We start from the raw sequence: 25725 nt of genomic DNA, 5'->3' as shown, positions 1-25725 counted from the left end.
TTATTCTTCCTTCACGCGGCACCAGCATGAAAGCATACGATTGACGAAAGAGTCCTTTGAGACGCTTCAAACATGGGTCTCCCAAGTCCTAAGACCTCCCAGCCAATCAATGGTCTTGATTTTGTTGATCGTGACAGAACATCTGAGCCAAGAGTTAGACGCACCGCAGGCTGTGAAACTGAGAGAGAACCGGATTTGGAAAACGGACTTGGAGGAGAAAGCGTGCTCCCCCCTCTTGAAGCGATTTCGGAAACATGAAGCAGAATTGCGAAAAGCGTTGAATGTTCGGAAAAAGATTGACATCGCTGAGCTGGTCCGAGGCCAGGTCGCTCTAGAATCATTGCAACAGCTTTCATCCAGTCACCAGCAACTGTTCCAACTGAACTATCTTGGGTATGTGCTCTACAAAGCTGGAGTAGCCGCATACACCAACAGTTATGGTTGGCCTGGGCTGACCGAATCCGTTCTTGCTCTGTGTATGGAAAGCCTGCCGGTGTTTCTGGGTATCTTGTCTGGCGGAATCGCCGTGTCGGAGGGGTTTACGAAGCTTGCCGATGTCAGAAATAGGTTGCTTGTTGCGGGCTCCGGTGCAGCCGAGTCGTTTTGGGACCGTAGTCATTTTGTCCAGCGGGAACCATCATGAGGTGAATGGGATTAGCCTGCATACGACTCCAGTTCATTGTGAGAAGAGAGATGTTATAGTGTACCGAAAGAAGTGGCTGATTGCAGTCCTCGGGTATGTACAATATAGAGACTGTTACAAGGGAGCCCTGTCCTCTTAGGGCAGGCTGCTGCTAGCATTAGCCGAAATATATACAACCATGGCTTAACTTACTTCTCCCCCGTGTAGAGTGAAGCAATTGTCAACAGAATTGTTCTTTTTTGCAATCTATTCGCAATCTAGTCGAGGTGGCTCATTCTTACCTAGGAAGATTTTACGTGTCTGAAATCATCAGTATGGACACCATAGACTATACTTAAGGGCGTATGTCCTCTCAGCTGCTTCCCGTTTTCGTGTCCACCACCAGATGGCACCCGCTCAATTTGAACTTCATGTCTCTGGATCCAGTGAGCTGCGCTTTCGGAGAGAGTGATCGGTCCGCAGTGAATACAAGTAAATACAAGTAAGGTAGTAAAGTAGAGAACAAGTGCAGGTGAGGTTTATTTTAACCCCCACGAGGCCGGGCGGTCGGGCCCCAAACAAACAAACCAACCCACCAGCCCCGGGTACTGACTGTACAGTACCTTAACAGGCCACGCCGGACTTCGCCTACTACACTCTCCCACCACCACCACCACCACCACCACCATAGCTCAATACTGTACTGGCAATGCCCCTTTTCACAACAGACTAACCGATGTATCCTGCGATTTGAGTGCCGATCGAACGCAAATCCCCAGTTTGGCCCCCAGAGGCTCAAACACTGGTTCCCCATGAGCCACTCTGGCCGAAAGGCACCGTTTCCGCGTGGGGGCCACCTCCTAATGCAGGGGGTCGAGCGAGAGCTTCACGGTGACCTTTCCGCATTCTGACTTCATTCCAAAGAAGACCTAATAATATTCTAGGTTCCTTGGTGCCGTATACATGACGTTGAGGAAGTAAGAAGTGAAGTTATGGGCACTCCAAGGCACTGACGAGAACGGTGCCGTTGCACGATCAACCTACCCCATCGGTCTGTGCAGATAAGCAGGAACCCGTTCGGCCCGCCAGCTGATATCATGTAATGCCCTACTCAGCCTCATGTCAACTTTTCTTGGTGACAGGATCATCGCCCGGCCAAGACATGGTCGTGGTCCTTGAACCGTGAGATAGCCTGCCCACCACGCCTCAATCGCTCCACGGCTCCATCGCGGTTTTCCTATTAGCATCAAATCGCTGAGCAGCAATCATGCTCATTCTCCTTTCTTACAGACTGTATGGGATACCGTTCAGGCCCGAATGAAAAAAATTTGGGCAATGCGGCTGTAAATCGAAGCGAATTGCCAGTGGGGCGAGGTACATGGATCCGAGCCAAGCATTTTCTGAGCCTATCCCATGGATGAGAATGCTTGACCTGTGTTGGTATACACCATCCATCCTACTGCGACGGCAAGCAGGGGCCTTGAAACAACTCTAAGATTGTTGTGGGAAGGGTCCTTCCCTTTCAGCTAGATGGATCGGTCTTTTCGCTCTGTCTGGACGAGGCACAATTCTGACGCCAAGAAAGGTACAAGATCTTTGTGTGGCATCGCGCAAGCCAGACAGCTGCTCTGCGTCCCACATTAGAGAGACACGAGAATTCAAAGGTCTATGCACTGGGCCCAGTGCTTGGGTGTGATTGCGGGCGAAGGTTGCTGTGATGGGTCTCAGCGAAGCCCTATGCAGCCGCCCCCAACTTGGCCAGGAACGAGAGCTATCGCCGGTTGGCTCCCCCATGACTGCGCCCCTTAGGAGCTGCATTGTGAAGTCCAAGTCTAGAATATTACTCTTTGCGGACAGACGATTGTCTAATGAAAGGAGTAAGGTGAGCCGGGCTGACCTGAGACCACCAAACGATCCTGAGCGGATATACTTGGGGGCCAACAGCATGGCCTGGTTTAAAAGACCAGAAGATGTCGGCGGATTCAGAGATACCCACGCAAATCATCACCTTCTCTCTCAGTCACTCTTTCTGGTCCACCGCGACAGTCGTTCTTTTTCCATCACGATAGTGATACACGCTCTTTCGGGATTCTCCCTCTTCATTCGTTCATTTCGACTATTGACCTGGTTGTCATATCCAAAATGGTTAAACTCTTTCAGAATGGTCTGGCATCAGGCCTCATGGCCTACGCCTTGTACCAGCAAGCTCTGGCTGTGGAACTGGCCGAGATCGACTCGTACGAGACGACGACCACCAACGCCGAGGTGAAGATCGCGGTGTCGGGGTCCACTACTACTTCTACCTCGTCCTTGGATCTGCAGGACCAGCACTCATTCTACTGGGGTGGTAAGCTTGAGAGTTCTGAATCTGCATGTCTAATGGCTAATACAGTTAACTAGGTGGCGAGACCGACATCCTGGGAAACTTCACAGTGGGCATGCTGGAGGACTATGAGAGTATCCTCGCCATGGAGGCGTTCAAGGATCTGGTTCAGAACGTCACTTGCACCAACGGCACCAGTGCCAGCGTGACCGTTGCATTCCAGGACTCGACCTCATATTCTTATGCCAAGAATGCCTGGAACTGGGTCAACGACGACGATGCTCACTATGTCATGCTGGTGGCCGGTGCTGGCCAGTGTGGCTGGAACACCATCAGACAGCCGTTCATCATGACGGGTGCCAGCTTCCGCGATAACGTCAACACTGCTCGATTCACCGGCAACGTGACCGAGTGGGAGGATTCCGTGCGCAACTACGCCATCAAGATCGGCAAGCCCACCACCGACTCGCAGGTTGCCATTGCGAAACGCGGTGTCACCAAGAGAAAGCGCGGTGAAAGCACCAGCGACAAGACCATCGACATCGCCAAGGACTTCTCTTTCAGTGACAAATCTTTGTTCGACAAGGACGGCGTCTCGCTGTCTGCCGGATGCTCGACCTGCAAGACCGAGGGCGAGTTCGACCTGGTCTTCGAGTACACCAGCGGTGCCAGCGGCCTGTGGAACGTGATTACTGGCAGCGAGAAGGCCACGGCCACCTTGTCGCCCAAGGGTGTCTCCGCCTACATCGAGCCCCAGGTCAAGCTGGGCGGGAACCTGACCAAGTCGGAGGCGGACGAAGTCGACCTGGTCACGATCCCCATTGACGGCATCAGCATCGCCAAGATCGCCACCATCGGCCCCATGGTCAAGGTCGCCCTCGGATGGTCGATCGGTCCGATCGACGGAGAAGCCACCATCGGCATGGGTGTTGAAATCGATCTCAAGGACTCGGCCACCGCGGAGCTGACCTTCGACGAGGGCTCCAAGAACGCCGTCAGCTTCACGCAGAGCGGCTGGTCGCCCACCGTCACCACCACAGACATCTCTCTGGACGCCAAGCTGGAGGCTAACGTCGAGATCTACGGCAAGGTGTCGGTGGAGCTTGAGCTCGAGATCTTCAGTAAGTCGGTCCTGCCAGGAGGATGACTCGAAGCTAACGCGCAATAGGTTATGGCTGGGAGGCCGGTATCTACATGCAGCCCTACGTCGGTGCCGACCTGGCCCTCGAGGCTTGTGAGTGTCCCCTCAGTGAGGCTATAAGCTGGTGCTAACTGGATCCAGCCAACAAAGCTGCCTGCTCCAAGGACGGCTCCGAGTACCACTACGCCGTCGAGATTACTCCTTCGGCCGGTGTCAACCTGGTTGCCGACGTCGCGAGTGCCAGCGACGAAGCGAACCCCATCAGCACCTGGAACATTGCGGTAAGTGTGCCCGACCCTTGAGAAAGTCGGGATCTTTTACTGATATTCCCGTAAAGTCCATCGCCACCACGCTGTCCGAGCAATGCTTCGGCTTCGACAAGATCACGTCCACCACGACCACGACGACCACCACCAAGTCCTCGAGCAGCTCGAAGACCACCAGCTCCAGCTCCAGCTCCAAGCAGACCGGCTCCTCCTCCCACGTCGCCAGCTCCTCGGCCACCTCCAAGGCCACCTCCAAGGCGCACCCCAGCAGTGGCTCGGCCCATGCCACGTCCACTGCGGCCGCGTCCAAGACCTCCGCCCACGCGTCCAGCCACAGCCCCAGCATCACCGCCTCTCCTTCGCACAAGGCCCGCCGCAACATCATCGGCGGTCACGGCCGCCGCAGACAGTACTAGGTCGGGGGTGATTGACCTGGGGGGGGGTGGGTGGTATTTGAGGGGTGATTTGGTTCAGTTTATGTGATGATAATAATTTCGCTTCTCGACCACTTGTGGTGTGTATATTCTGGCTTATAGATGATGCATTTATGTATACGAGTTGAATTCACTTCGTTGTGCACTGGTATTAGACCAACCTCTGTATCGACGTGATCCTTTTAGTAAACCAAAACTCTATCAGAGTGACCCTTTTCCTCAGACAAAAACGGTTAAGTCTAATTACTGTACTCCGTACTTAATCTTATAAACTTGATCTCGCAGTTGCCCACCAATATTTGGTGAAGGGCACAATGACCAGTACTACTGCACTGGCTCACACAAGGACTCATGACTGCTACTAGAACTTACCAGTATTTTTGCTAAAGAACCAGAACCACCTTCACCAGTAACCCAACATGTATACCCAAGTACTCTCAATCACATAGGGCGGACGGGATCACGTGCGGCCAGATAGCTTCCCGCCGGTCTCACGTCGGCCGCTCTCACTTCCTCCTCACCTCATCAACACCCCACACCAAAGAGCGATGGCATCCCATCAACTTGCCATCGCGAAGGCCTCCTTCTCCGCGGGGCTGCTGCGACCCGACCCGACCTCCGTGCCCCGCGACGCGATCACCGCCTTCCACACCTCGCTCGACCGGGCGCTGTCGCAATGCACCCCGGCAAACATCCAGGTTTGAGCCGCCGTGGCCGCCTCTGGCCCTTGCTTAAGCACCGCAAGAGATACTAAAATCCCGATGCTTCCTGCAATCTCTAGACCTGCAAGACCTGGCTCCTCGACCACCACGTGGTCTCCTCGTCCAACCGCGTCGGCGTGTGGGCCAAGTACCTGGTCGCGCTGTCGGGCTCATTTGACGACGCTGCCCCGTCCCAAACCTCGGCGAAGCGCAAACGCCTCCACATCCTCTACCTCCTGAACGACCTCTTCCACCACACCAAATACCACCTCCCGACGACCGCCGCCTTCGCGACGCTGACCGGCGCCCTGCAGCCGCACGTCGTCGACCTCCTCGGCGCCGCCGCCGGCTACCCCCGCGACCAGCACCCGAAACACCACCGCCGGCTGGACGAGCTCCTGGACATCTGGGCGACGCACGGCTACTACGCCGCCGACTACGTGCGCAAGCTCCGCGAGGTCGTGCAGAACGCGGCGCTGTCCGGGCCCGTCAAGACCTCCCTGATCGTCGAAGAGAGCCTCGCCGTCGCGGAGAAGGAGCTCTCCTCGTTGCAGCAGCACCAAAAGAACCTGCCGTTTGTCATGCCGGCCACGCACGGCGATCCCGCCACCCCCTGGTATGATCTGCCCGCCGGCAATCTGATCCCGCACATTATTCCGGATGAGCCGGTGCCGTTGCGCGGGGAGACCGTCAAGCCGTTGCAGTTTCTGGCCGGGCCCGCCGATGGGAAGTTGGTGGCGGCGTTGAAGCGGTTCCTGGGCGAGGTGGACGGGCTCTACGCGGGGGCCGCGGACGAGGCGCTCGAGCTTGAGGAGGACGAGGTCGTGGATCTGGATGAGTTGGGCCAGCTCGTCGTGCGCGAGAGCTTGAGCGGCGAGATTATCAAGGGCGAGACGTATTATGGCTGGTCGAGGGGGTTCTGTCAGCAGATGAAGAAACGGGCCCAGAAGGGGAAGGAGGAGCGCAGTCGCAGCCGCAGCAGGAGCAGGGGCAGGAGCTCGCGGAGTCGCAGTCGCAGCCGCAGTCGCGACGCGTATCACAAGCGCCGGTACAGCGACAGCGAGAGCGAGGCGGGCGGACGCTGGAGAGACGACAGTCGGTCGCCGCGCAGACGGCGCTACGATGCGCGGTCCCGCTCGCGGACGAGGTCGCGATCGCGATCGCCCCCTCCGCGTGCAGGCGCGTGGCAGCAGCCCGGGCAGCGATCCCGGTCGTACTCTCCCCAGCCGGCGCCCGCTGGCTATCATCCCGACTATCGCCAACCGCCTGCTCCTGCCGCCAATCCCTACGGCCATGCGCCCCCTCCTCCGTCGCTACTGCCGCCCACACCACACGCCCTTCCGCCCGCTCCTCCCCATCCATCCATGGGCTATCCCCCGCCGCCGCCTCCTTCCTCCTACCAGACCGGATTCCCCCCGGGTCCCCCGGGTCCACCGGGTCTACCCCACGCTCCTCCCCCTCCTCCTCCTCCCCCGAACTACCAGGGCCCATGGCCGCCCCCGCCGCCCCCCATGCCCTTCGCGCCGCCGCACCAGCCCTCCCACTTCCCGCCGCCATACCAACAGGGCCCGCCCGGCCAACCACCCGCGCAATACCACCACCCACCGGCCCAGTACCAAGCACAATCAGGCCCCTACGCCCAGCAAATGCCCCCGGGATCCTACCACTTCCCGCCGCCACACGCGTCTCACGGCCACGGCCACGGCCATGGCCGGGGGTGGCAGCAGTACCCGCGCGGGGGTCGATAGTCGACAGTGCATCTCCATAGAGCGGTAGATAGAGAATATACACACAATGTACCCAACAAAGAAGAATAAATTACTCGACCAACTACCCACGTAAATAACCATACAAAAACACAATCACCACAACTTATGTGCTAGAGAGTAAAGCGTTCCCGGGGGAGAACCCCCGGACCCCCCTTCCTTTCAACTCCCTGGTAACCTCGACCCAAAGTACAGGGAGAACCCGGACCCCCTTCCTTTCAGCTTCCTGGTAACGCTCAATCTAAGTACGAGGGGTATGTATACCCAGGGGTCTAATTAGGTCCCGCCCCGCCAAGACCAACAACACTCCCCTTCCCCCCAAACACCCCCGCCCCGCTCTCCAGCAGCTTCCCCAGCCCCAGGTCCGGCAGCGCAGGGATAGGCAGCGCGGGCAGGCCTCTCTTCGCCGGCGTCGCAGACGCCTTAGCCCCCGCCCCAACCACCCCCCGCGAAGGCGTCGAAGACGGAGTAGGAGAGGGCGAAATAGCCGCAGAAGAAGAAGCCAGCCTCTGTGCGTCGGCGGCAGCAGCAGCAGCAGCAGCGTCCGCCGCATCATCGTCCGCCTTATCAGCCATGGCCTGGTCCCAGGTCGCGCAGGCGGTTTTGAGGGTCTGCTGACTGGCTGTCTTCTATTCATTCCATCAAGGTTATCAGCTTGCGGTTACTGTAAGATAAGATACGGGGGCGGGTTCGGGGTGGAAAGGGGAATGGGGGAAGGGGAAGGGGAAGGGGAAGGGGACGCACGCCGGGGGTGCCCTCGCAGCACATGACGGAGTTGAAGCAGTTTGCGTTCGGGTCGGTGTCATCCATTCCTGTACCTACAGCATCCGGGATTGTTAGTGGTGGTCGATACTTGACTTAGAATAAGGGCATATTTTCCCAGTACTGGGGATTGAGGGAACCAGGGAGCTGAAAGAAAGGGGGGTCCGGGGGTTCTCCCCCGGGACGGTAAATCCCCCAGTATTTAGGGGGGGGGGGGTGCAAGGGGGAGGGGACGTACACTCGAGAGCGAGTAAACTGGAGATGTCGACGCCGGACAGGTAGGGGACGAGCTGGCCGAGCGGCTGCAGGACGGAGTCGGCGACGGACTCGATGCTCTGGCAGCATTGCTTGGAGGGGCGGCCGGTGGGGCAGGTCTGGGTGGTGCCGGGGTTTTGGGATGCGTTGGGGTTGGGGATGAGGGCGATGGCGCTGGATAGGCCTGATTCGTCTTCGTCGTTGTTGGTGTTGTTGGGGTTGGGGTTGGGGTTGTTGTTCTTGGGGTTGGAGTTGGACTTATCGGTGGTGGTGGTGGTGGTGGGTTTCTCTGGGGTTTTGTTCTTGTCGTCCTCGGCCTCGTCCTCGGGACTGGGGCTGGGGCTGGGGTCGATATCTTCTGGGCTGGTGGTGCTGGTGGTGGTGACGACGGTGGTGGTGACGGTGACGGTATGTTCCGGTGTTGCACCTTTGGTTCTCGTGCTGGATCTCGTGCCTGAGGTGGTGCGTGTGCTGGTCGGGGCCGAATGGGCCTGGTGAGTCTGCGTTTGGGTCTGCGTCTGCGTCTGCGTCTGGGGCCGCATGTTCTGCAGGACGTGGTTCTTGATGGCTTCGCCTGGGTCTTGGTCTTGTGGTTGCGCGTGGCTTTGGCCCTGGCTCTGGCCCTGGCCCTGGTCCTGGCCCTGGGTCAGCGCATCCGAGTCCGGGTCATCGTGGAGCTGCGCTGGGTTAGGCGTGAAGGGAATAGCAAGCGCCAGCGGCGTGATGAGGAGCAGGGTCGAGAGTTTCATTTTTCTGTTTGCTGTTTTTTTCTTTTTAGCGTTTTCGATTATCCGGTTATTGGTGCGGTGGAAAAGTGCCAGTGCCCATCAAAAGAGTGTATAGGGTCGGGAATCCAGAAACCACTGAAGGATTGAATGGAGTGGGTGGATGTGGGTTCTGGTCTGGTGGGCGTGTGGTCGAGGGCGAGGGCGAGGGCGTGGGCGCTGTCAAGGGGGAGATGGTGGCGTTATTTGTATAAGACATGGCTTGTTGCGTTGCACTGGAGGTCGCCAGGGCTTGCCTGGCTGGCTGCGCAAATTCCTCCCTTGGTTGATTGACTGGCTTTGGCCGGCAGGGAGGCGACTTGTTTATCGGGGTTGTTTTGGAATGCGCTGGTGGTGTGGAATGTTGGGCCTTGGATTTGGGCCTGGACGATTGGTTAGAGGATTAGATGGTTGTCTTGGAGTCGAATCTCGTGGTCGGAATTGTTGGTTGCTGGAGAGGTTGAGTGTTGATTGTATGTACTGTATATGTTGTGATGCAAAAAAGGAGGTTGATGCAAGGACAAACTGAAACAAACATAGATTACTTCAGCTTATACTAACGTAGGACCAGTCCTAGTGAACCAATATACAAGAAGATAACTACAAAGTTCACGCTGACTCAAATCAGCTGCACAGTAACAGATTATTCAAATGCAGCATCATATGCAAAGAGCGACAATGGTCAGAGCAGATGCCCCCGAACAAAACACATGTTCTGTCCAGGAATGCAGCAAACCAAATGCAAACCTCGGTAAACCGCACACTATCTCTGCAGCGAGATACATGACATACAGAATAAGTTCATATGGTAGGTCAAAATCCATTCGATTCGAGGTATCAATCAAAAAAACACGGGTCATTATTGTCAAGCCTCAAGCTCGAGAAATCGCCCTTCTATCGTGCGCAATGCGTATCGCTCGGCATTGCTTCGCTTCGCTTTCTAAATCAAGGCGTTCTCGCTAATCCAGTAATTCGAAACGCCTAGGGGTGCCAGTGGCCGCAGCCTTAACAGACTAGTCACTGATCCCCTAAGCACACCAACTAAACTCCTTTTCAGTAAACGTTCACTCGTGAAGCGGGTTCCAAGAGCAAGTCAAGGCTCAGCCTCGACCTCTGATCCCCGCTAGGACGAGTCAGCGCCGGCCCTGCAGCGCGGAGGCTTAGGCGTGAGGAGACCCGGCCGAAGTGGACGTCGGTCCAGCCGCTTGACGGGCCAGCACGCCGCTGGTCGAGGTGCCGCTGTTGCCGCTGGTCTGACTGCTGCGGCTGCTCCGGCTCGGGAACGAGCCCTTGTCGTCGTCGAACTCGGCGAAACCCGCCATCCGGCGCTGGGTGTATTCGAGCATAACTCGGTTGTAGTCTTCCACCGAGGTATGGGGGTCGGTGGTCGGGTGACTGTTGATGCGGTAGTCGCCGGGAGGACGGCAGGCCTCGCCGCCAGTGGGAGGCATCGAGTGGTATTGATCTTCATGCATCGAGGTGGCCATGTTATCTTGTCTATCGCCGTCGGATTAGCTGTACGTCCTCACTATAACGCCATGAACTTATACAATGCGTGTAGTTGCCAGAAGACCTTCAAATGTCATCCAGACGACCACGCAAAGGAGCAAACACATACAGAAAGGGCATATCGTGGATAGAACCAACTGTTGAGCCTCACCTTTGGCAGACTGGGAGCGGGAATAGACTTCGATAGGGTGTAGAATACAATAGACAAAGAAGATTCGTGAAAGCCCGGAGTAGGACTAGTTCGTCTCAATAGAGGATGGAACTGTATTCGACCCAACCGACGAGAGGATAGGGCGCAATATATGCGGCGGGGAAACACAAATCTGCGAGTCGGACCGAATGAGATCACTACAACAATAATGACGGTGGTCCATCAATGTGCATGCCGTGACAGTAGGTTCCAAACTGTCGTCTGCATGATGGCCCACATCAAAACGGAAGTACCCACAAACCCATGCCCACGGATGAGGTTATGCTCTCGCCCTTGAGGGGGCGTATGACATCACGACAGCCAATGAGGACGCGCGCCCGGCCATTGACTGAGAAGGGACCCAATCTAGCAAATCAGACATCGGCGCCCCCTTCCCCAGCAAAGTCCCTTAATTCATCGGTACGGGCTTGCGGCGGCGGCGACTAGGGCGGCGGCCGGTCCTACATCAGAAAAGGATGCTGATCGGAAATAACCGTACTCCACTGGCTCGAGGGTCGGCGTTCCCCCCGGATAGACCACGGTCCACCCTCTCGAGGAGCAGAATGAGGTCACTGGTGAATGCGACTGGCCCATCTGCAATACATGGCGTAGTGAGATCGCCAGTTAACTTTTCCTGGTAGTCGTTGCTGCGGCGCACCGTCCCTGTAGATCGACGCTGCCACGGGGGGACGGGAAGGGTGGCTGCCCGTAAGCGATTAGCGACATGAGCGTCAGGTGTGAGCTCGCCAGAGTCGAATGTTTGACAGCGGGCTGGTGTGGCCAGGGGAATGAGGAAAGATTTGGGACACGATGTGTCATAGCCGGAGCTAGCACAGAAAATGGGGGCGATCAGAATTCACTAGATTCACTAGTTTATGCAGCGGGGAAGGAGGAGAGGGCCTCCAAGCTCCAGGTGTGAAGCCATCCCCCGAATCGACCAAGCGGCTGTCGGTCGTCCTGCAGGCAAAAATGGCCTCCGATCGGGGGGTGCTGGGGGAAGAATCCCAGTTGGGGAGTGATCAACACAGTTGAAGGAATCGGTGATGATGGGCTCTGAACTCATGGGTGATTTCGAAATGTTCGATTGCTTCTGATTCGTTGCTGAGCACGGATGTCTCCAGCGAGGCCCGTGGATAGTGTGGTGTTAGTGAGGGAGGTAGAGTTTGAAGCTTGTGGTGGTTACGGGGAATGATTACTGCAGAAGGGGATGTCGGGAAGATGCCGGCGTCTGTGCCTGAGGCCGAGATCCTGACGTCACCGTCTGTGCCACCGAGTCATGGATGGAGTCGCATCGCCTCCATCGTTGTTCTCTGCACGACTTTCCCAGTTGCTGGAGGAACTCATCAAAACAGACGCTGTTGTGCTCAACAAGTATTCCTCAGCGAAGCCACAACTCATTTCTTCTTCTCGATTGCCTGCGACAAGAGTGAGGTCAGGGAGGTCAGAAAAGCCAACACTAACAATGGGCGGGTGCATGGAACTACTTTTCCGGCGCAGTTGCTAGCCGCCCACTACGTAGTAGTCAGTAGTTACTATCAACGACAGCGGGATAACGTGACATCGTGACGATTGGAAATAGAGTACGGATTACGGAGTACCGTATGGAGGATAAAACATTGACACCTACACTCATGCATAAACAATTGCTCCATGGACAAATGCAACTAGAACTAGTACAACCCAGTACAGTAATGGCATAATTAACGGCAACAGCTGCAATTGTCCCCGAAAGACCTGCGCATAACTTAACCGCTGGATTGCCCACACGTTGTCGATCCACCAGCAAAGAAAGTGGATCGATCTCTCCCCCAATGGCCCCGACTCCACGACCTCCAACCACCACATCCCAAAGGCCAACTGGCCTCAGATCACACTGGCGTGCAATTGTGTTTCTTTGCTCGCGGTCCACGTTGCTTATGAGACGTTTCAGTGATCCAAAGAAAGAATTTCAATGGACCCGAGGCTCAAACAGAACAGCAACAGTAACAGATCCCTCCTGTGGATCGAACCCCTGCCCTAACATCCACCCCGAACGTGCATCGTGCCAACAACTAAAAGCAGCCCGTCGGACTTCGGATGGCGTAAAGTATCGACGACAGTCGCAACACGTTTTGACATGTCTGCCGTAGTTACTATGAGTACTGCAGACACAGTGACTGTCCATGTGTCCGACAGGATATCGAATCGACGATCACCACTGCACAAAACCAGGACCCCCGAACCATTGGCATGTTCTAGAACCGCTCAACGGTCTCGCGCCGCCTGCCATTGCCCTTGCCCTTGCCATTGCCCTATGAAGTCAGCGGAAAGCGCTGCCAGTGAGCGCTCACTTCCATACCAGCCCCCCCTCGCTGGATCCCAAACACAGCAATACTGCAAGCGTTCCAAGAGCAATAACCACAGTAACTAGTATCCCATTCTTAATGCTTGGATCCTTGGTTGTGGGCGGGAAACCGCAGAAGGGGCAGCGTGGACGAGGCTGGCAGGGCTACGCCGGCCAGACAGCCCTCACCATCAAGATGATATCACCCCTTTCGCCTCCCCTCCCCGACCAGGTCCAGATCACCATCACCAACACCATCACCATCACCACCTTTCCTCGTCATCTGTCTTCCCATCCCCCGTTCCTTTTACAAAATACCAAAAACAATTCGACCGAGGATTTCCTCGTTACTCAATCCAAGACCGTCTCCTCCAACGTCATACCCCATAGTTCCAAGAACTCGTGGAACCGGCTTCCATAAACATTCGCCCCATGATGCGACTTGCGCAACGCAACACGACACCCGGATTGACTTGGTCAGTGCAGTGAGGCTCTCCAACCTTTTTTTCTTTTCTTGGGGGTAGTCTCGGCCGGTGACTGGATCTGCAAGACCCATGACGCCACGCTTATCGTCTCCGAATCACATTGCTCTGGTTGCACCAGGACCAGCCACTTTGATATCTGGGAATATTGCTTATACTCCAACACAATCCAGTAAGGGCAGGGATGAGGTTGGTCTTCTCGCTGTTTCGCCATCGCCATCGCCATAACAGCCGCCTCTGCTACATATGAGTATCCATGCTATGCTCTCATTCTCATAGATCTGAAGTCATGCAACCAGAAATGGCGAATAAAGCTAGCTAATATACATGCTATTGCCATCAGTCAATTGACTCGCAGGTACAGTGCTGTGTGTACAGAACCTGAGCGAGGCCAGACACCTGATTCTTCAGGCGGCGTACATGACCTGGAGTTATGACGGAGATGGCGACTCCCCTCATCGTCATCCTCCCCTGGCCCTGCCCTGGCCTGTCCTGTCAAAGGATATGGACGCAGCCCTCCACCATATTTCTTTTTACTATACCCTCTCATGGCGTGTGGACTCCGAAGGACTTGTCCAACAAGACTCAACGAGGCAGACTGTATCCTCCTCCCAGATACTCGATACTCGATACTAGACACGATTAGTTCGGTATGATCTCATGTGGACGACTACTCTTCCCATCTGCACAGAGGAAGAAGATCGATCCATTGTCCTATATCCTATTAAACCCTGTTAGCACTGTTGTCCAAGTACAATAAAATTATAATAATAGTAGTAGTAGTAGTAGTAGTAGTAGTAGTAGTAGTAGTAGTAGTAGTAGTAGTAGTAGTAGTAGTAGTAGTAGTAGTAGTAAGAATGACCATGCTATTGTTTATTGCAGTGCCTCATCACGCAGCTCCAGTACCCATTCCTCCTCATACCCCAACCAGAACCTCAACAAACAGCCAAGTATAACCAGCCATGCCTTACTTACCCTCCCTTCCTACCTACCTCCCAACCCAGGACCCAATGTCCTGTCCTCCTCCTCACAACCCAGAAATCATCCTAGATCCCTGATCCCCTGCCCTGACCCCATGACGTCCATGCCCCCGAAAGAAGGATACAATCAATCCAATGCAAACCCCGACACCAAATCCCAGACGATGACGACCCAGAAGGCGAATTTCAGAATTGGCCACAGCGCTCGTCTCTCCTCCTTCTCCCTCCTTTCTCCTCCCCCGGGTACGACTACCGCACCCAGGTCCTCACCCGTTCAGACCATCCTGCCAGCCTGCCCTGCCCTGCCCTGTTTCCCTCCCCTTCCCTTGCCTTGCCTTCCCTTGCCTGGCCTTCCCTTGCCTGGCCTTTCCACAAGACAAGACAAGACAATCCCGAACAGCCAAACCAGCCAAACCAGCCAAACCAGCCAAACCAACCCTCAAACCCAGCCCTCCAAGAACAAGAAACAGAAGCAGCAGGCGAGGCGATACAGCACAGCAGACCCACAAGGCGCGTGATGCTTTTCGCCCCAATCCCAACCCCAACCCCAGCCCCAACCCCTCGGGCCTAGTTGCCTTCCACTTGGAAACTTGGAAAGCAGGTCCTTGTACCTACCTACCTATCCCCACGTTCAATTCCCACCTTCTATGGATACATCCGTAAAAGGCCTAGACTTCAATGTCAACGACAGAAAGGAAGAACGACCAGAACGGGTCGAATGAATCAAGATTCCCATTTGGATTTGCCCCGGTAAACTCCGTGGATTCATCCATCGACTCACCTAGGATCAAGTACGTACGTAGCAGCATCAAGTAACGGACACTGGCATAGTAGTGTAGTACGTATACCAGAGAAAGCCACCGAGGAACCAAGAACCAAACCAAGGCAAGAGCAAGGCTCACCGGAGTACAAGTATGACACCCACTTACCGGGTAAACCGATGAATCTGGAATCAGGAATCAGGATATTTTCACAAGGAATTCATTTCGAATGGAACTGCCTGAGCTCGAAAGGTGATAAGATAGGAGGGAAGAAAGGACGCCATAATACACTCTAGCAGAAAGAAAAAAAGAGAAACTCAACAAAAAAAAAAAAGACACAACGGTTAGAGTAATCTGAAAATGGTAGAATTCTCTCTCTTCTGTCCATAACAACAAATAAAGATAGCGAATATATGCGTTGGAACATCATCGTCAGATCGCAATCAAACATAACCTATTCCCCAATTGTCATGTTAGCACATGTCCACAAAATCCAAGTAGATTGAATCCCGGTGAAAACCACACAGACTCTCTCTCTCTCTCTCCTACCCCGAAAGAAAACCCGGGAAAAAGATCGGAAAAAACTCACCCTTCCTCGCCCCCTGGAAAAAGAACCGCACCACAAACACCTGCAGCGCGGCCATGGACACCATCATCAGGCCCTCAATCACACTAAAATTAAAGATCCGGCGCTCCGTGCTGCGCACCGTGCTGAAGTTGCGGTTCTCGCGCGTCCGGAAGTACTTCTGGTTGCGCGAGATGGTCGATAGCTGCGCCGACAGCTTGAAGATCGACTCCTCCAGCGCCGAGGCTTGCTCGGGGCTGGCGCCCTGGCGCGAGGGGAGCTGGGCGCGTTCCTCGTTTTCGACCTGCCCACATTTGAATCAATTTCGGTTGTTTTTGCGTAGATGCCTGCACAACTGGGTGCCGTATGTGTGTGGGGGTGCCGTATGTGTGTGGGTGTGTGTGTATTGGTTGAGAAGAAGAAGCGTAGCTTTCCCCAATCCCAATCCCAATCCCAATCTTAATCCCAAAAAGCAGGACGACCACGTACCGCAATCTCAAAGTCCACCATCTTCTCCGCGAAGGTCGACATCTCATTGTTGAAGCAGAACCGGTACTCGCCGATGCTCTGGGCCGTGAACACAAAGTCGCCCTGGCGTTCCTTGGTGCCCTCCAGGACCACCTTGTCGCCGGGCCCGATCACGGAATAGTCGACATCGAAGGAGCCGCCGGATTGGACCTGTCCAGACACATTATGCAGTCAGTACACATTCCCAGACCCCAAGACAGGAAAGCTCACCGCAAAGTAGAAGGCGACCTTGACGTTCTTCTGATCGACATAGCTGTGGAAACAGGCCTTCTCGTTGGCCTCGAGGCGGTAGGTCAGCGCGGTGGCGGCCACCGAGGAGATCAAGGTGGCCCACAAGCCGAGGACGAGAGCTGCGAAGCGCATGGTGAAGCAAACGGGGAGAGGTTGGATTCTGTCGTGGGAGAACGACGGAACGAATACACGACAACACAACAGACGGAGGAAGTTCTGGCCAGCTGTGACTTTGGCCCGCGGGTTTGTTTGTTGTGTTTGCACGGGAGGCCACCTTCGCCCGCCCCCTTAGACTAGATAGCCTCCCAACCGCGGGTGGACCCTTAACCTAATTCATACTGTACTGTATGTACCTCAACACCTGCAAGTACTACACCACTACCCCTCCATTCTCCTCTTTGAATGCATACAATTGTTCAATTAACTCATACATAACTCATCTCGCACCACAAGAGCCACCTCATTAGGCAATGGCTGCTATGACTAGGCCCGCCCTCTACAAAACACTGGTTGTAGACAACAAGACTGCCCGCAAGAACACGCAACCTCCACTCCGTAGCATATAACATAAAGAGTTACCACTCTCGTCGCCACCAGGTCTGCTGGTCATCTGATCATAAGAGTCTGTCCAGCAATATCAGGCGCATAAAACATAGCCGCCACGACAAGATATCTATCGAATAAAGAATGACTCGCTCCGGCTCCAAAAGCTGCGGTTCTTATTTACATGGTCAAGACCCAGAGGGTCGTCCGAGTCGCCGATAATGTCGGAAAGGATATCATCTGAAGTAATTATTAGCCATGGCTATCTGTAGATGAAGGACTAACACTCACCGTCTTCAATGTATTGTACTTTGGTGTACATGCTCTGAGGCACAGCAAACTTGATTTTCTCAAACTGCTTGCCCTTGATCCCCGTCCGTTTCGATAGGCGTTCCTTGGTCTGCTTGAAGATCTCGCCCTGAAAGGTGTGAGCACATGCCAGTCGCAAACCGAATATGAACTTACAGGCTTCATGACGAACTTGAAGGGCACGCCGTGTGGTCGGCCGGCGTCGCGATCAAAGTTGAACGCATTAATGGTCCGCTCGCCCTCTTGCATGTTGAGCTCCTCTTCGGGGTATTTCTCAGCATAGAGCGTCACGAATTCGTTGATGCCCGCGATCTTCGAGTCTGGCTGGAATTCCCGGTAGATCTTGCCGCCATGGGACTCGTAGACCCGGATATCTGCATTGTCTTCCAGGTTGGCCTTCTTTTGCACGCCGGCAATGACGTCGGCAATGGTACCATCCCGGGGGACAAGGACCTCCACAACTTGCTGTAGAATGGTTAGTCATCGCCTTGGCAATCCTTAGGCTGGTTCAGACGTACCTCTTTCGTGATACCTTCAGGAAGCCATGTGACCTTAAGACAAGTCTTGGACTCGTAATCGCTCAGGCTGGTTTCCAGCACCTCGTAATACAGGGCATCCTGGCGATGCATGCTGTAGCCATAAGTGGACATTTGCCCACTCAGGATGTGGTACAGAGTTTGGTTGTTCTGGTTAGGGTTCCGCTTGATAAACTGCTTGGGCTTGCCGGTGCTTGCGAGGACCGGCGCAAAGCGGATGTGGGTGGGCTCCACATTCAGATGCTCGCCAACCTTCTTCGAAAACTGATCATAAGTCATCTTCCGGCTCAGAGTGAGGTTAAACTCTTCGCCCTCCTCCGACTTGAGCGGTGCAAAAGTGACGGTGATCTTGTTCAGTAGGTAGTCGTAAAATTGCTTCGCATCGGTGTACAGGGCTGTCGCTGGCAGTTCAGATTCCTTGATCTGTTTCTGGAAGGTGATAATGTCACCATCCTGGATTTCAGACTGCAGGAAAGTCTGCTTCGGCTTCATGACATCGATCATGTTATGCTTGATCTCCTCGTACAACATAAACTCAGTGCCGGCGGGCCAGTCCATGCGCTCGAGAATGACAGGAGCAAGCTCGCTCACTTTTTGCGTCTTGCGGACGTAGACGGGGCCCACGCCGGTGAGGGTTTGCGAAGGGGCATCGAACTCCTTGAGGAAGACCAGTATCGATTCTTTGGCATCGGGCCAAGCCACGGTTCCGTCGGCCGACGGCTTGCCAACCTCCATGTACACCTTGAACGGATTTCCCTTGGTACTGAAACGATTGTAGGCGTCCTCGAGAGTCATCTTGGGGTCCGGAATGACTTGGTCGGGGCGGGTAGTCTTGTTCTGGCGATTCACCATCACCCAGAAGCGGATGTGGCTAGGATTAAGGCCCCTCTCTTCGGCAAGCTGCTCTGCAAATTCCCCGACCTTTTGGGCCCGCAGTAGTTTGTACTGCGTCGGGACCGCAGGATCGCTGGCGGGCAAGTCATTGCTCGTCAAATCAAACCCGTGATGCGACTGGAAAGATTCCTGGGTCAACACTCCGACGTTGATGTACAGGTGGGCCTCCTCCCGCTCTTTCTTGCGACGAAGCTGCTCGGCCCGATCCTCTACGAGACGCTTTTCTATCGCGATGTTAGTTCAGGCATTCGGGATGAGCAGTTGATCAACATACCGATATGAGAAGGGACGTCCTCCTTGGTGATGGGCACAAGCACATCGTCCAATCTGGTCTTGCGGATATAGACCAGCATGTAGGCGTTCATCGAGCGTTTCGTAGACAGGCCGCGAGTGTAGGGTTGTCGGACTCCGGCCGCTCCGTTAGTCAGCTCATATTCACCGCCGTAGTTCTCCTCAAGCACCTCCTTGTCCGTGGCCCGAGTCACGCGGTCATCGTCGAATTTGTACCAGAATCCGTCCTTGGTCGGCTTCAGGAAAGCGTAATAATGGCCGGCATTGAGATCACCGCTGTGAACCAGCACGCCGTGCAGCTCGTAAATCCAGGGCTCGGTTTTGTCGGCATCGTTGGAAAGGTAGGGGGTGGCATCAAACTCCATAGGGAAGGCGTGACGGTCATTAATCTTCATCATGGCATCGCGGTTGATGTCGTACTCGAAGCGCTTCAGGTGCAGGTGCAAGACCGGGGGGAAGCTCTCGAAGATGACACCCTTCTTGGCATCCTGTAGACCATACGGCTGACCCGCGTCGTACTTGTTCTCCCCTTCGAGGGTCTCCACCTGGATGTAGTCCTTGAAGCTGTCATCGAGCGTCTTGTTGCCGCGGACGTTCAGCTGGATATCCCAGAAGTCTTCCACCCGCGACGACTCGTAGTCAACGTCGATACAGGAGATGTAGGTCTTCGTTTTGCCCACGAAGAGTTCGGGGAGCGCCTTCTCAGCCGGGGTGCCTTTCATCCTTTCCTCCAGTCTCTCCATCAGCTTCCGCGACAATTCCTGGACGTCCTGCTGTTCGAAGATCTGCCTCGATTCCCATCCGAAGGATGCGGTCAGCTCCGTGGTGGACACTGAACTCTCGCTGGTCTGGAGGTTGAAGAACAACCTCTGAAGCGTCCAAGCGCTGTTGTCGCGCGAGGCTTCCGCCTCGGTGGGGATCTGGTAAACGGCCTTCCAGGCGGTCAGTCTGAAGCGGTGGCAACGACAAGCGGCGAGGACGCACGTACCTTTCGGAAGCGGTTGGTGAAATAGAGAGACTGCAAGAGCGAATTGAGGTAGCACGTAGCACCCTGGTTCTTCAGACCCACCAGGCCAGTCTCCTTCTTCGAGTCGTAACTAGACACGGGATCAGCAATGCGACTTCAGCGACTTGCCTTGAACTGCATACTTTTGGAAGTTGTGCCATAAGACACCCGTCGGGTCCTTGACCACGCGCACGTAGGCTGTGATCTTGGCTTCGTCGTTCTGCACGAGGGGTACGCCACGGTTTTCCCACGGTCGGCTGAACAGCCGGTGCAGTTCGCAGAATCTGGTGAAGCCCCAATCTCCCTCCTCCGCATGGAATCGATGGGTCGCGACTACATTCCGGTTAGTCCGAGAGAGCAGTTGAGGAGACAGGAGCGGCGTACCGTGATGAACGTAGATGGAGGGGTCGTTCACATTCGACAGGACGAGTGCAAACTGCACACAGGCGTACCAGTTGGCCGGCGGTTCGCCGTCCCAAGCATGCTCCAGGTAGAACGAGGCATGCTCAACGTGGTTGCCGTAGGGGAAGAACAGGATTCGCCTGCGGACAACAGCAAGTCAGAGTCGCTCTCACGGGCGGTGATATTCCGACCAAGGGATTTGTCGGGACACCCACCAAGGAAAGCCCGCGCACTGGAAGACCGGGCCGTGCTCCTTCTTCTTCAACTTCCGCCAATCCTGGATATGCCATGTGTGATAGGTCTCATCTTCGGTTTCCAGATCCGGATCTTTCGGGAAAATCCGAGCCATCATTGCTGCATCTGGTGCGGAGAAAGGATCAGTTTCTCGGACGTGGAGGGGAGGGCTGCAGTTGTGCGGCGGAGTGCCGTCCCACGGCGGGGACTTTTGGGAAGCCGGGCCAAGTCCATCGCAAGACGGCAGGATGCGCACAAGAACGATGGGGAGGTATTATATGGGCCTTACGGTCATCTGCGGAGGGCTCCGACTCCGGTTCATCCGATCCGGAGGGGGAGACGACGACATCGTCGGTTCGATCCTGGTGATACTGCTCATATTCGTCGACGAGCATATCACTGTCGGCGGCCTGGAGATGTCGGGGGAAAGTTACAGGATCAGCACCAGTGACTTTTGCGGGGGGGAGAGATGGGATGGCCAGGTGGCTGAGATCTCTGCGAAAAGTGGTGGAGAGGCGAGGGTGATTTGAGACAAGAACTTACGTTGTCCATGTGAGGTAAAAAGTGCGATCCACGCACTGAGATAGCGGGTCACTCTTTCTTGCGGGCGATTAGAAGGGAAGGAGATAACCCGTTGGGGTAAAGCAGGGAGAATGGGGGAAGTGAGCAGTGAATAAAGGGAATTGGCGTAATGGGGGGAGGTTGGCGAATCGGGCGAACCAGTCCACAACTGGGGGTGAAGAATGAATGAATGAAGATTGACCGGGAAGTGAGAGGAGGAGGAGGAGGAGGAGGAAGAAGAAGCAGAAGCTGATCCGTCTGGGCTGGAGCCGACTTGGGAGGCAGTCCACAGGCAAGTCCACAGGCAGTCCACAAGCAGTGGGATTTGAAGCTAGTGGCGGAGTTGCCAAAACCCAATAATAACGGCCATGCGGGACACTGCACCAGCTCTTTCTTTATTATTAAGAGGATCTTCTCTTTTTTGTGTCGGTCGACCTTTCGCAGATGAACCAAGAGAGTGAGGAAGAGAGGGTGTGGTTGATGTAGCAGCAACTACAAAGAATACAAAGATCTTCTACGGTCGCAGGCGCCAAAATCCTTGCTTTGGGCTACTCTGTACTTACTCTGGGTCTGGTTTGGTTCTCTTCGTTCTATCTTAGTGTATGTTTCACTCGACTTTTGGTGCTAGAGATGCATAATGACGGTGTCTCAATCCTTCATAGTATGGCGGCAAGGCAGCAAAGTAGGTACGGTACTAGGTAGCAGTGGTGGGACAATTTCCTCAACTTCTCTTCCATCTTATCTTCTGTTCACTTTCTTTTCTTACTCCGAGCTACTATCTGTCTCGTAGAGACCTACCAAGGAGAATTACACATGGTTCGAGGCGAGAACATGGACCGGGTTATGGCAGGAATCGGCTCGACGAGCCACATACCGAACCGTGATATCACCGCCTTTTACACAGTACTAAGTAGGCAGGCTGCAAGGTCTAGGTTTGGATGAGGCTGAGAGAGAGGATGGATGAATGGTCTGGATCTAAAAGATCGTTGCACTGTGCCTGTCCTTATAAACTCTCCCTCTTTTCTTTGCATATGCTCTATCCTACTCGTGTACTGTCCTGTATATCACTACATATACTATCCCTTCCGCCGGACCGGCGCCTGATCCCTCAGGCACCATCAGGCACCCTCAGGCAACAATCCACTCCGGCAGATATGACGATAGAAGGCTCGCCTCTCGTGGGGTTCCTCAGCAATCACGCCCCCATTAGCGTCATGCTCGACCGGATTTGCATCCATTGACCTGTGAGCCAATCCATTGGGAAACAGACTATTGCCGAACAGGGCACGTCACATGCCAGCCGGCCTGCGAGCTTCCTCTTCTTTTTTTTTGCTGCTCTCACCGCCCGGTCGAGGAAAACCGGCCGCGTTCGCCATCCTTCAAGGAAACCCAGACCTTACACGATATAAATGAGCTGATCGATCATCATACCATGGTGAGCTGGGCCATTTGTTGTGGGCCCTTGGTATCCTCGCCTCTAACAACACGCCATGTATGAGAGGTTCTCTCCGCTGCTGCTGAATACCCGTGGATCGTCTGACTCCAGCAGACCACTGCTCCTGCTGTTGTGTTGTATCACCGCGAGTACTGAGTTACTGTAACTCAATGCCACCCCCCCAATTGACCCTGTGCCCTGCTCCTCCTCCTTCTCCGCCGTCCTCAGCAGCCGCAATATGGCCCCGAGCCATCCAGCCCGATGCTGGCGTGCCCTCCGCCGGAGCTGTTCGTCGGCTCCGCGGTTCTACTCCAGCCACCAAGCCTATAGTCCTCCGCCTTGGCGACCTGTCACAGCACTGGACGAGTATGTTATCTGTTATCTTCCTCTCGATCGCATTACTCTCACAGCTAATCTCATCTTCTGGCAGATGGGTTGAGCGCGACATCCGTCCCATCAGTTTACGACAGTTGACCTTCTTCGGGCGAACATTGACCGAATCCCGGCTCATCAGCTCGGCCAACTACGTGCGAACGGAGCTGCCTACTCGGTTAGTACTGTACATACCTTCGGTGTAGAATTAGCTTAAGCTTTCCGTTCGCGGGTGGATATCCGACTGACTCGCGCCTCGCGCCTCCCCCTAGACTCGCACATCGTCTCCGCGACATCCAACGACTGCCCTATGTGGTGGTTGCGAACCCGCATCTTTCGCTGGTCTACGAGCTCTACTACAAAGCCTTTGAACGATTCCGGGCCATCCCGGAAATTAAGACCCTCGATGACAACGACCACTTCTGCGAGATCCTCCGCAAAACCCTGCAGGAGCATCTGGTGGTGATCCCGAAACTGGCCATGGGCGTTCTGGAATGCCGCGAGCTCGTGACGTCGGAGGTTTTGGATCATTTCATGAACACCCTTTTGAGAGCGGTAGGCACCCTGTCCCTGCCCCAAACGCCCACTGACTGGACCAAAGCTGATGGCCACGTCGGATAGAGAATCTCTCGTCGCGTCATTGCGGAGCAGCATCTGGCATTGACCGAAACCTTCAACTCGCCGTGGCACTTCCCCGGCTCGCAGGACCGCTCGGACCTCAATGCCGACTACGTGGGGGAGGTATTCCTCAAGTGCAATGCCAAGGAGGTGGTGGAGCGCTGCGGGAAGCTGGCGCAGGACATGATGCGGCAGACGTCGGGGTCGGATAAGATCCCCGAGATCACGGTGCAGGGGCATCTGGAAGCCACCTTCCCGTACATGCTCAGCCACCTGGAGTATATCATCGGCGAGCTGCTGCGCAACTCCATCCAGGCCGTGAGTGAGAAGTACCACGGGCGGCCGGAGAAGCCGCCGCCGATCGAGGTCCTCATCTGCGAGGCGCCGCAGCATGTGATCATGCGCGTCTCCGACCAAGGGGGCGGCATCCCGCGGGAGGTGCTGCCGTACCTGTGGTCGTTCAACAAGGGGCCCCACAGCAAGTCGCATCTGCGTAATTTGGGGAAAGTTCCGGCGATGGCAGCGACCCTGCAGGAGCTCAGCGTGCCGACGGAGCGGAAGCACGCCGACAAGGAGACGTTCCGGGAGAGCTCCCTGGACTCGTTGACCTCGCGGCGGCCGGATCTGCGGCTGGGGATCGGACTGCCGATGAGCCGGGTGTACGCGGAGTACTGGGCGGGGAGTCTGGAGCTGCACAGCCTGGAGGGGTATGGGGTGGATGCATTCCTCCAGATCTCGAAGCTGGGCAATCAGAACGAGCAGGTGACGACGCGAGCATCGATCGATGCGGTATGATCTGTCTGATTTGTTGTTGTCTGGACTGCAAGGGGAGTCGTCATACAGTATAAGATACATAGTATAGTACATAGGACAGTAGAACGACTGCATGTTAACATTACAACTGGCCAAGGGCATAATGAAACAAACAATCAAATGTATGTACCGTACTGATCGAGTAAAGCATCAGCCACAGCAGCCCCACCTACACTTACTATAAGTCGGTACACCCAAACGTACCCCGGGAAATCCATCCACTAATCGACCGTCAAATCCCACATGCAAAGTACTGTACTCTGTACTCTGTAAGTTACTAAGTAAAGTAACCTCAATTCCAGTTCCGCCCCCATGACGTCAACCCCAGGGATGCGGTCCCTTGCCGGATCGGCTGTCCTCAAGGTTTTTGGTCAACAACATTCCAATCAACCCCAGTCAGTCACCATTTACTATACTGTCCAGTGCCCACCCTATAAAGTGTGTATGTGCGACGAGGACCACGATCATCCCGTCCCGGTGACGTCGGCGCTTGCCTTACAACAGTTAAAAAAAAAAATGAAAAAATGAAACGCATCAATTCCTCCCAGGACGACAACATCCCCGTCTATATATTCCTGCTCCTGGTCCTGATCTTGGGGTTGAGTTTTCTGGGAACGTATCTCGAGTCGGTTAGTACCAGCAATAGCGACAACGACAGCACCAAAAACAGCGATAGCAAGAGCGATAGCAATAGCAACAGCAACAGCAAACGAGTGAAATCGACCGTGCGCTTTCGAGCTTAGCCCCACACATTTACCTATTACTATCTATACCTCTTCTTCACCGCAACACCCACCACAGAGACACACAGTCCCTCGCGCTTACACAAACAACAACCACCACCACCATACCCACCCACCACCAAACCCATACAATACCGCCAAAATGGCAGGAACATGCTCTATGCTCTGCCTCATCCTAATCACCATCTTCAGTACGCATCACCCACCCAATTCCCCCCCTCCCCCCCCAAACCATAAACTAACTCAACACGAAAAGTTCCCCCCCTCGGCGTCTTCCTCATCTCCGGCTGCAGCGCCGATTTCTTCATCAACCTGTTACTCACACTTCTGGGGTGAGTTCTCCCGTTACCTCCCTTCATCCCCAA

At 54.9% G+C, this 25725-nt stretch overlaps 8 protein-coding genes across 8 annotated transcripts; 3 read left to right on the top strand and 5 right to left on the bottom strand.

Annotated features, from left to right (window-relative positions):
• Positions 1 to 1991: 1991 nt before the first annotated feature.
• BO86DRAFT_211753 (uncharacterized protein) lies at positions 1992 to 2667 on the bottom strand. The gene has a single exon (XM_025666849.1). It carries the CDS (start codon positions 2567 to 2569, stop codon positions 2114 to 2116), a length of 456 nt encoding a protein of 151 aa, XP_025530939.1. The 5' UTR covers positions 2570 to 2667; the 3' UTR covers positions 1992 to 2113.
• BO86DRAFT_211754 (uncharacterized protein) lies at positions 2668 to 4775 on the top strand. Its single transcript, XM_025666850.1, has 5 exons — positions 2668 to 2969; positions 3023 to 4066; positions 4114 to 4179; positions 4228 to 4367; positions 4424 to 4775. The coding sequence occupies exons 1-5, from the start codon at positions 2765 to 2767 to the stop codon at positions 4766 to 4768; spliced, it is 1800 nt and encodes a 599-aa protein (XP_025530938.1). The 5' UTR covers positions 2668 to 2764; the 3' UTR covers positions 4769 to 4775.
• A 559-nt stretch (positions 4776 to 5334) lies between these two features.
• On the top strand, positions 5335 to 7269 carry BO86DRAFT_446047 (RNA polymerase II-binding domain-containing protein; the record flags this gene model as incomplete). Its single annotated transcript, XM_025676490.1, has 2 exons — positions 5335 to 5484; positions 5568 to 7269. The coding sequence occupies 2 exons, from the start codon at positions 5335 to 5337 to the stop codon at positions 7233 to 7235; spliced, it is 1818 nt and encodes a 605-aa protein (XP_025530937.1). The 3' UTR covers positions 7236 to 7269.
• Positions 7270 to 7307: 38 nt separating this feature from the next.
• BO86DRAFT_386576 (uncharacterized protein) lies at positions 7308 to 9208 on the bottom strand. Its single transcript, XM_025671371.1, has 3 exons — positions 8254 to 9208; positions 7998 to 8071; positions 7308 to 7882 (listed from the first exon to the last, which is right to left on the bottom strand). Exons 1-3 carry the CDS (start codon positions 9017 to 9019, stop codon positions 7526 to 7528), a joined length of 1197 nt encoding a protein of 398 aa, XP_025530936.1. The 5' UTR covers positions 9020 to 9208; the 3' UTR covers positions 7308 to 7525.
• Positions 9209 to 10095: 887 nt separating this feature from the next.
• BO86DRAFT_211713 (uncharacterized protein) lies at positions 10096 to 10754 on the bottom strand. Its single transcript, XM_025666848.1, has 2 exons — positions 10653 to 10754; positions 10096 to 10531 (listed from the first exon to the last, which is right to left on the bottom strand). The coding sequence occupies exons 1-2, from the start codon at positions 10661 to 10663 to the stop codon at positions 10195 to 10197; spliced, it is 348 nt and encodes a 115-aa protein (XP_025530935.1). The 5' UTR covers positions 10664 to 10754; the 3' UTR covers positions 10096 to 10194.
• Positions 10755 to 15597: 4843 nt separating this feature from the next.
• Positions 15598 to 16853, bottom strand: BO86DRAFT_386574 (emp24/gp25L/p24 family protein). Its single transcript, XM_025671370.1, has 4 exons — positions 16583 to 16853; positions 16334 to 16522; positions 15869 to 16148; positions 15598 to 15733 (listed from the first exon to the last, which is right to left on the bottom strand). Exons 1-4 carry the CDS (start codon positions 16733 to 16735, stop codon positions 15723 to 15725), a joined length of 633 nt encoding a protein of 210 aa, XP_025530934.1. The 5' UTR covers positions 16736 to 16853; the 3' UTR covers positions 15598 to 15722.
• A 143-nt stretch (positions 16854 to 16996) lies between these two features.
• Positions 16997 to 21835, bottom strand: BO86DRAFT_386573 (ubiquitin-specific protease UBP15). The gene is made up of 11 exons (XM_025671369.1): positions 21362 to 21835; positions 21108 to 21228; positions 20800 to 20944; positions 20567 to 20724; positions 20326 to 20515; positions 20165 to 20273; positions 19160 to 20108; positions 17974 to 19109; positions 17612 to 17920; positions 17438 to 17564; positions 16997 to 17386 (listed from the first exon to the last, which is right to left on the bottom strand). Exons 1-11 carry the CDS (start codon positions 21368 to 21370, stop codon positions 17277 to 17279), a joined length of 3363 nt encoding a protein of 1120 aa, XP_025530933.1. The 5' UTR covers positions 21371 to 21835; the 3' UTR covers positions 16997 to 17276.
• Positions 21836 to 22808: 973 nt separating this feature from the next.
• BO86DRAFT_211584 (protein kinase PKP2) lies at positions 22809 to 24715 on the top strand. The gene is made up of 5 exons (XM_025666847.1): positions 22809 to 22871; positions 22929 to 23180; positions 23245 to 23364; positions 23459 to 23741; positions 23808 to 24715. Exons 2-5 carry the CDS (start codon positions 23053 to 23055, stop codon positions 24597 to 24599), a joined length of 1323 nt encoding a protein of 440 aa, XP_025530932.1. The 5' UTR covers positions 22809 to 22871; positions 22929 to 23052; the 3' UTR covers positions 24600 to 24715.
• The last annotated feature ends 1010 nt before the right edge of the window (positions 24716 to 25725 follow it).

Source organism: Aspergillus japonicus (genome assembly GCF_003184785.1).
Source record: "Aspergillus japonicus CBS 114.51 unplaced genomic scaffold BO86scaffold_7, whole genome shotgun sequence".
Taxonomy (NCBI): Eukaryota; Fungi; Ascomycota; class Eurotiomycetes; order Eurotiales; family Aspergillaceae; genus Aspergillus; species Aspergillus japonicus.
Note: the sequence above shows the minus strand (reverse complement) of the source record. Positions and strands in the feature narration are given on the sequence as shown.

Excerpts from the sequence above, each read along its gene's own strand:
- BO86DRAFT_211753 (XM_025666849.1), bottom strand. The coding sequence starts at position 2,569 with ATGCTGTTGGCCCCCAAGTATATCCGCTCAGGATCGTTTGGTGGTCTC.
- BO86DRAFT_211754 (XM_025666850.1), top strand. The coding sequence starts at position 2,765 with ATGGTTAAACTCTTTCAGAATGGTCTGGCATCAGGCCTCATGGCCTAC. Across the intron at positions 4,067-4,113 it reads GCTTGAGCTCGAGATCTTCA|GTTATGGCTGGGAGGCCGGT; the intron begins GTAAGTCGGTCC and ends AACGCGCAATAG. Across the intron at positions 4,368-4,423 it reads TCAGCACCTGGAACATTGCG|TCCATCGCCACCACGCTGTC; the intron begins GTAAGTGTGCCC and ends ATTCCCGTAAAG.
- BO86DRAFT_386576 (XM_025671371.1), bottom strand. The coding sequence starts at position 9,019 with ATGAAACTCTCGACCCTGCTCCTCATCACGCCGCTGGCGCTTGCTATT. Across the intron at positions 8,072-8,253 it reads CAGTTTACTCGCTCTCGAGT|GTACAGGAATGGATGACACC; the intron begins GTACGTCCCCTC and ends CGGATGCTGTAG. Across the intron at positions 7,883-7,997 it reads GCTGCGAGGGCACCCCCGGC|AAGACAGCCAGTCAGCAGAC; the intron begins GTGCGTCCCCTT and ends TGGAATGAATAG.
- BO86DRAFT_386574 (XM_025671370.1), bottom strand. The coding sequence starts at position 16,735 with ATGCGCTTCGCAGCTCTCGTCCTCGGCTTGTGGGCCACCTTGATCTCC. Across the intron at positions 16,523-16,582 it reads AGGTCGCCTTCTACTTTGCG|GTCCAATCCGGCGGCTCCTT; the intron begins GTGAGCTTTCCT and ends GTGTCTGGACAG. Across the intron at positions 16,149-16,333 it reads TGGTGGACTTTGAGATTGCG|GTCGAAAACGAGGAACGCGC; the intron begins GTACGTGGTCGT and ends AAATGTGGGCAG.
- BO86DRAFT_386573 (XM_025671369.1), bottom strand. Across the intron at positions 19,110-19,159 it reads GGACGTCCCTTCTCATATCG|AAAAGCGTCTCGTAGAGGAT; the intron begins GTATGTTGATCA and ends ACATCGCGATAG. Across the intron at positions 17,387-17,437 it reads AGTACAATACATTGAAGACG|ATGATATCCTTTCCGACATT; the intron begins GTGAGTGTTAGT and ends TAATTACTTCAG.
- BO86DRAFT_211584 (XM_025666847.1), top strand. The coding sequence starts at position 23,053 with ATGGCCCCGAGCCATCCAGCCCGATGCTGGCGTGCCCTCCGCCGGAGC. Across the intron at positions 23,365-23,458 it reads CGAACGGAGCTGCCTACTCG|ACTCGCACATCGTCTCCGCG; the intron begins GTTAGTACTGTA and ends GCCTCCCCCTAG. Across the intron at positions 23,742-23,807 it reads TGAACACCCTTTTGAGAGCG|AGAATCTCTCGTCGCGTCAT; the intron begins GTAGGCACCCTG and ends CACGTCGGATAG.